At 56.0% G+C, this 7,968-nt stretch overlaps 1 protein-coding gene across 1 annotated transcript; it reads left to right on the forward strand.

Moving 5' to 3' along the window:
• Positions 1 to 609: 609 nt before the first annotated feature.
• PKDREJ (polycystin family receptor for egg jelly) lies at positions 610 to 6,567 on the forward strand (the record flags this gene model as incomplete). The annotated part of the gene is made up of 1 exon (XM_080704755.1): positions 610 to 6,567. The coding sequence occupies one exon, from the start codon at positions 610 to 612 to the stop codon at positions 6,565 to 6,567; it is 5,958 nt and encodes a 1,985-aa protein (XP_080560881.1).
• Between the last annotated feature and the right edge of the window lie 1,401 nt (positions 6,568 to 7,968).

Genomic DNA, 7,968 nt, shown 5'->3' on the forward strand with positions numbered 1-7,968 from the left:
GGTCCCCGTGACCCGTTTCCTTGGGGGACCCGGTGGCCTCCCGCCCGAGCCCCCAGTGTCCAGCGGCTCTCGCGCCGCCCCAGGCCGTTGGGCCGCCCGCCCTGCGGCTGCGCAGCCTCCCGACGGCGCCATGGGGCCGGGCCCGCGCTCCCGCTCCCGCTCCGCCGCCTGGGCCTGGGCTCGGGCCCGGCCGCCTTCCCCGCGGGGCTCTGGCTTGGCCGGCCGGCGTCCCCAGCGGCGCCCCAGGCCTCGCCGGCCCCGGCCCGCCCCCCGCGCGCGCCCCGCAGCCCCGCCCGGACCCCCCGCCGCCCCGCCGCCGCCGCCGGGACCAGGTGCCCGGCGCAGAGGAGCGCATGCAGAGCGCAGGGGCGTCCGCGGCCTGTCAGAGGGACCCCTGAGGGTGCGGGTGAGTATCAACAGAGACCAGGACCCCGCGCTCCTGGCTGGAAGGAAGAGACCTCGCTCAACGCCGCCATCCATCTGGCCTGCGAGTTTATCTGGAACATCGCCCAGTCCTGGCAGTACTAACTACCCCGTGAGCCCGTGAAGGAGGAGCCCAGGGCCCAGCCTAAGGACATCAACACCTGCCTAGGGCCGAGCACCTCCATCATGAGCATCCCAGCCCACGCTCTGCCTTGGGGGCTGTACCTGTTCAACTTCACGGTGACCGTTGTCCCCTCGGAACCCCAAATATCTACCCACGTAGCCTCAGATTCCCTCTACCTGCGGGTTACTCGAAGGCCCCTGAAGGCCGTTCTTCTTGGAGATGCTAATGTAACCATCCGTTTCTCAGAAGAGCTGGTTCTCAATGGAACCCTGTCCTCTGACCCGGAGGCGGACAACCCGGCAGAGGGGCTCCTCTTTTCTTGGTACTGTTCCACAAATCCCGGAAACTACCAAGGTGATCAAATTACAGTGCCCAGCAAGGAGGTCTGTCACCCAGAACAGGCCGACCTGAACTGGCCGTGGGCGTCTGGCCCTGTACTAGCAGTCTCTCCAGAAACTCTTAAAGGGAACCGCAGGTATCATTTCAGAATGGTGGTGGAGAAGGGCTACAGGTCAGCGTTTTCTGATAAGTCAGTGGCCGTGCTCCCGGGGCCGCAGCCCACTGCTCACATCTCTTGCTTGGAGAACTGCGCTAGGACTCTAGCCGCGTCAGACAGGTTCTCTTTGTTCCTCAACTGCACAGGCTGTGTCAGCAGAGATTTGTACAGCTGGTCCATCTTATCCTCGGCAGGTAACGAGGTGCCATTTGATTGGACCGGGCACACGGTGACGGGGAGGAATGGTGTCTATTTGTCAGTGAAAGCTTTTGCCTTCAGGCACTTTCTGGAAGCTCTGTTTTGGGTTTCTGTGGCTCTCACAAGTTGGAGCGGCTCAGCCTTGAACGTCAACTACTCCTTTACCGTCAATCACGGCCCTGATGTCGGGACATGCCAAATTAATCCAGCCACGGGAATTGCAGTTTTCACCAAATTTGTTATCCAGTGTAATGACTTTAAGGACACGCACGTCCCTCTTACCTACAAAATAATTGTTTCTGATTTGGATAGTGTTGGTGAAATCAGTTCGGTCAAAGAGAACACACTGGGGGCCATCCTGTACTGGGGGGCAGGGTCTACCATACCCCCTTCCTTTCTCCCCGTGGGTGTGTTGGCGCATCAGTACTCCTTGAGGATATACGTCCAGGTGTACGACTCTCTGGGAGCTTTTTCTCAGGTGACTTTGTACGCCACCGTACAGGCTCCCACTCACGGAAACTCTTCAGGGACTGTGTTGCGGCAGTTAGAGAATTTCACCCAAGGACCGACTTCACTGCTGTCCACCCTGCTTCAAAAACAGGACTTCTTACCCGCAGGTTACCTCATGTACGTCGTAGCTTCCGTCTTGAATAGCATCAAAACCAAACAGACTTTCCAAGACGATGTGGCCAAGCTGCGGGAACATCTGGTCAACCAGTCTTTCGTGCTGCCGGTAAGCACTTTGGAGGAAATCGGCCAGGTGGTGATGGCCGTCACCGAGTTGACTCGGAAGGCCTCCACACTCACCCCTGTCGCTCGGAAGCTTGCCACAGCGAGAATATGGCAAACAAGTCAAGCCCTGCAGGAGTATCGGCACAAAGACAAACGCTTTCGCTCTGAGCAAGTAGAAATCTTGAGCACTGGGATTCTAACGAGTTTGTCAAACATCCTTAAGCTGCTATCTCCACAGGAAGTGGTCGAAGACCCTTTCAAAGTGGTAGAATCTCTATCAGACACAGTGCTGGCCAATAAGGTACCAGGGAAGGAGACCACTGTGCTGAGAGCCCCCAGTTTCAGCATGTACGTGGCGAAGGTTGAAAAGTGGGACATCACCCAAGCCTTCAGAAATGAGATGCGCTGTCGGAACTGTTTCCACGCGGCGCTGAACGTGAGCAGGGTTCCTGATCTGCCCGCAAAGGCTCCGGTTTCTGTGATGTTTTGTGAGTTCTCAGAGGACCCCTTTCCGTGGTTTCCAGAAAACACATCTGCAGAGGTGGTTGGGTTCAGAATGACGGGAGCCATGGATAACGGTGATGTGATGGAGATCACACCGGACGTAGCAGAAGTGTACCTCGTCAGAAAGAACATGCCCTCAGTGACTTTTAATCTCACAGTGGGTCCCAGCAACGAGCCAGAGGAGTCCTTGAAGACCACGACAGGTGGGTTTAGCTTCGAGGTGGATGGCAGAAAATCCAGGGAGGTGCTGGTTCACATCATGACCGACGTGAACACCCTGTTCAAGGTACTGGTGTACGCCAGAAGTCGGGTGGCCCCCCAGGACCTGGTCGCCACCTTTCTGGTTCCTCATGACCGCCCTCCAGTGGTCAAATACAGTTGGAACAACCTGTTTGACCCTGCCTGCACGGTGAGGGACGCTCGCGTGCTTTGCCTGCCCGCGTCCCTGCTGTACGTCGTGGCTCAGCGCAACCCCTCGCTCAGGTGTGCCATCGCCGTGGTTCTGCGGGCGCCTCGTTTTGTCCTGGAGCCCAGTGACAAGCTAGTGAGCATCTCTCTGTTCAGCGCGCACTGCCTGGACATGTACGGGGTCCAGAGTGACTGGAGGGAGGACACCTGTGTGCTGGGCGAGAAGACGACCTGGAACAAGCTGCACTGTGTCTGCAGGAACGCCGCGCGGGCCAGGCGGCAGCCGAGCATGATCGAACTGACGTCGGTCCGGCTGCACACCCGCTACCTGTCGGCCAAGGTGATCGCGGTTCCCAATCCGGTGGACCTGCGCCTATACACCATCACGAAGCTCAACCAGAACCTTGTGGCCCTCTTTGCCGTGCTTCTCATTATGCTGATCTATACGGTCCTAGCTTTCTGGGCCTTGCACAGGGACCGGATGGACCGGTTTCTCCAGGACCACGTGATAGGTCTGCCTGATAACGATCCTTATGATAGCATGTGCTATCTGGTCACTGTCTTTACCGGGAGCCGTTTGGGGTCTGGGACCAGGGCCAATGTCTTCGTCCAACTTAGTGGAACAGAGGGTACCAGTGACACGCATTGTTTAAGCCATCCACATCTTCCCAGTCTCTGCCGAGGAAGCATCGACACTTTCCTGCTTACAACGAAAAGCGACCTCGGGGACATCCACTCCGTTCGCATGTGGCTCAGCAGCGAGGGGGAGGCACCGAGCTGGTATCTGAGCAGAATCAAGGTGGAGAGCCTATTCAGCAGACACGTCTGGCTGTTCATGTGCCGGAAGTGGCTTTGCGTGGACACCACGCTGGACCAGACGTTTCATGTTCTCCACCCGGATGAGCCGCTGATACGAAAGGATTTCTTCTTAATCGACGTAACCTATGGGCTGGGGAAGAACCACTTATGGTTCTCTGTTTTTGCCAGTGTTGTTCCCAAACCTTTCAACAGGCTCCAAAGACTGTCCTGTTGCCTAGCAATGCTGCTCAGCTCCCTTCTCTGCAACGTTATGTTCTTTAATCTAGAACAGGATGGCACTGAGACCAGAGAGGGGCGCTATGCCAGGTCCATGGTAATAGGAATCCAAAGTGTCTTAATTACACTCCCTATTCAATTGTTGATAACTTTTTTCTTCACCTACTCGCAGAAGAAACCACAGGCAAATTTAGATGAAGCCGCTCCTCGAAAGCAGCCCCTGATGTCGGAAGAAGCCGGCCACTGGCAGGAGCGTTTGAGCAAGTGGCACGCTCAGGAAGTAGCACGGGCACGCACCTGGGAGACCGCAGACACCCAGGAGACAGCACCCGCCGGGAGGCCAGCACCCATCAGGGAGACGGCACCCACCGGGAAGTCGGCAAAGCCCACCTTGAAGAGAGAGCCTGGACGCCCAAAGACTTCTCTTCATCCCACCTTTAGACAAGGGCACCAGAGTAAGGAAGCAGAGACCAAGGCCCCAAAGACCAACGGGGCCAATAAGGATGCCAGTAACAGAAACGCACAAGATGGTCAAGAGGTCCACTCGGGGGAGCCCTCTTTGCAAGAGGACACTGAGCAGCCGGGAACGAAGCCCCGGCTGGCCCAGCCGCCGTGGTGTGTGCGCCTGGCGTGGCTCCTGGTGCTCGCCACTTCGAGCGTGTCGTCATTCTTCACTGTCCTCCACGGGCTGGCCTACGGCCACGACACATCGGTGGAGTGGCTCTTCGCATCCTTCTGCTCATTCTGCCAGTCCGTTTTCCTGGTGCAGCCCTTTAAGATCATACTCGGGTCGGGCCTCAGGACAAAGAATCCGAAGTACTCTAAAAACCTTTCCTGGGCCGCCAAGTTCCACTCCGGCGAGATCAAGCTGAGCGAGGTGGAGGTGCCTCTGGAGGCAATGGAGCCGCTGCACCAGCGCACCGTCCTCCGGGGCTCCAGGATGTACCAGCCCCTCTCGGAAGACGAAATCCAAATATTCAAGAGGAAGAAGAGGATCAGGAGGAGAGCCGTCCTGTTCCTCAGCTGCCTCCTGACCCACTGCATCTTCCTGGCCCTGCTGGGGCTGCTGGTCGCCCTGCTGCGCCTCACCCACAGCTTCTACCACAACCAGTTCCTGCGCGCGCAGTTCTCCGTGGGCCTCGCTGCCTTGACGGAGCTGCCAGACATTTACGGGTGGCTCCACCGCGTGCTCCTGCCTCTGCTCCACAACGACCGGAAGCCGGGCTTCCTCTACGACAGCTCCTCTAAAATCCTCGGCCTTCCGCTCCTGAGGCAAGTGAGAGCGAGACTGGGCGAGAAAATATGTCTACCGGCTAAAAACTCGGCAGAGAACAGCGTCATGGAAAAAATCCATTGTCGCCCGGTGTATGGCATTGACCCTGAGGACACACAAAACTATTCTAGCTTTTGGAAAGAAGTTGGCATGCAACCCAGTCTGCACACCGATGGGTTTAGTTATAAGCCTCCAGAAAAAAGATGGGTCTATCATTCCTATGGGCGGCTAAATACTTATGGGTCCGGAGGGTACGTATTCTATTTTTTCCCGGAAGAGCAGCAATTTAATTCCACAGTGAGGCTCAAAGAACTCCAAAACAGCAACTGGCTTGATGAGAAGACGTGGGCTGTGATTCTGGAGCTCACCACGTTCAGCCCAGACGTCAGCCTGTTCTGCAGCATCTCCATCGCCTTCGAGGTGTCCCAGTTTGGAGCCGTCCACTCCAGCCTATCCACGCACTCCTTCTCGCTCTCTGACTTCAACAGGGAAACGTCAGCAGAAGTCTATCTGTACGCGGCCATTCTCATTTTCTTCGTAGCCTACGTTGTTGATGAGGGCTACATAATTATGCAAGAGAAAACCTCGTACGTGAGAAGCGTGTACAATCTGCTCAACTTTGCTTTGAAGTGCATATTTACCGTGCTGATTATGTTCTTTGTCGGCAAGCATCTGTTGGCCGCGGGTATGATTCGCTCTTACTTGTCCAACCCCGAAGACTTCATTCCCTTCCATGCGGTTTCTCAAGTAGACCACACCATGCGGATAATCTTGGCTTTCCTGTTATTTCTGACCATTCTAAAGACTCTCAGGTATTCCAGATTCTTCTATGATGTGCGCCTGGCTCAGAGGGCCATCCAGGCTGCTCTTCCTGGCATCTGCCACATGGCCTTTGTGGTGTCCGTGTATTTCTTTGTGTACGTGGCATTTGGCTACCTGGTATTTGGTCAGCATGAATGGAACTATCGTAACCTGATTCATGCCACCCAGACGGTTTTCTCCTACTGCGCCTTGGCCTTTCAGAACACTGAATTCTCCAGTAACCGGGCTCTGGGTGTCCTCTTCCTCTCGTCTTTCATGCTGGTGATGATCTGCATCTTGGTCAACTTGTTTCAGGCAGTCATCTTGTCTGCCTACGAGGAGATGAAACAGCCCGTGTACGAGGAGCCGTCAGAGGAGGTAGACGCAATGGCCTACCTGTGCCGCAAACTAAGGGCCGTGTTCAGCTTTCTGCCCCTGCGATCTAGGACCAGAGATGAGCCGGAATTCTTCATCAATATGCTATATGGGCAGCCAGAGAAGAACAGCCGCCGCTTCCTGGGGCTGAAGACCAGAATCATCAACGGGAAGAAGATGGTTTACCTTGTTGTTTGATAGGGCCACCAACGAGGTTCCCAGAGGCAAAGTCTGTGGGACTGAGGAACGTTCTGCGGCTCAGCCGTGCTTTCTACCCACAGCCTTCACGATGCACACCCCCCGTGGGGGAGTAGTCCACGCTCTGGGCCCTGCTCTTGGGAAGGCAGACGTGAGAGCAGGGTGTCTGGAGAGAGTGGCAGCGCAGTGTGGGGGCCTGTGGTACCACTCTAAGTGTGGATTCTGTGACTCCAGGTTCAGGGAATACCCTCTTTTCTTGGGTGCCTGCAGCAGTTGGGAGGAGTTAGTCACTAGTTTTGAGAACCAGATTCGAGGGAAAGAGCTAACCACCCCGCACCCTGGACCTGACAGGTGGGGTAGTGTCCACTTACCAGGCCGCAGCCTTCTGCTCGCTCAGAGCCCCAGGCTCCTGGGCCTTCCCCGGAATCCCCAAGGTGGACCAGGGCTGTCCCCTCCCCGCCCACTCCTGCTGGACCCTGCAGGGAGTTCTGGGACTTGCCCTTGAGCTGGAATGCAGGACGGGAGCCAGGCCTCCCAAGTCTGGCAATTCCCACCTGCTCTTGCAGGCTACTGTAGTCCACGTAAAACTAACACCACTTTCCAACCAAGGGACACGGCTTTTCTTAACAAAACAGCGCACATGGGTTCAGGTTGAAATATAGAACATGTACATGTATTGAAGATAGCAATATATCCACCCGGGATTTGGGCATTTGGTTATTTCTAGCATGGTGCATTATTTAGGAACAAGGAAAGTGCGGTTTATCGTTTGGGGAAACCAGGGCTGGCAGCTGTTGCTTTTACTCAGAAGCGTGTTCCTTTATGTAGATGCCACTTAAAGTTTTATTAGAATTAAATGTGAGATTTCTTCTGTGAGACCTGAGGTGATTTCTGTGTGGAGGGAATATATGTGTGGTGCCTGCCCTCACCAGCGGAGGGGGAGCCGAAGCCCTGGGTGGCCACTCTCAGCCCACTGGGCTGCCCCAGAATGGCCGGTAGCATGACACCCTGTGGCCTCTGCACTCACCTGATTCCCTCCTTTTCTCCGGAGAACTGGGGCAGGCTTAGCTGTCTCCTTCTCCTCCTCCTCTTTCTCTTTCTCCTCCTTCTTCTCATTCTCCTTCTTTTCTTCTCCTTCTTCTTCTTCCTCCTCCTCCTCTGGGCTACATCCCCAGACCTCCTTTTATTTTGTATTTGGAACCAGGGTCTCGCAAAGTTGCTGAGGCTAGCCTTGAACCTGCGATCCTCCTGGCACAGCCTCCCAAGGCTTAGCCCTCTTTGCTGGGTGAGCAAACGCAGTGTGGCAGTGACCCACCCAAGGCTGCTCACAAGGTGAGCATCAGGAGGTGGGTGCGGGGTCAATACCCCTGGTGGGGAGGTCGCAGGAGCGGCCTGGCCCCT

This window comes from Muscardinus avellanarius (genome assembly GCF_963383645.1).
Source record: "Muscardinus avellanarius genome assembly, chromosome: 11".
NCBI lineage: Eukaryota > Metazoa > Chordata > Mammalia > Rodentia > Gliridae > Muscardinus > Muscardinus avellanarius.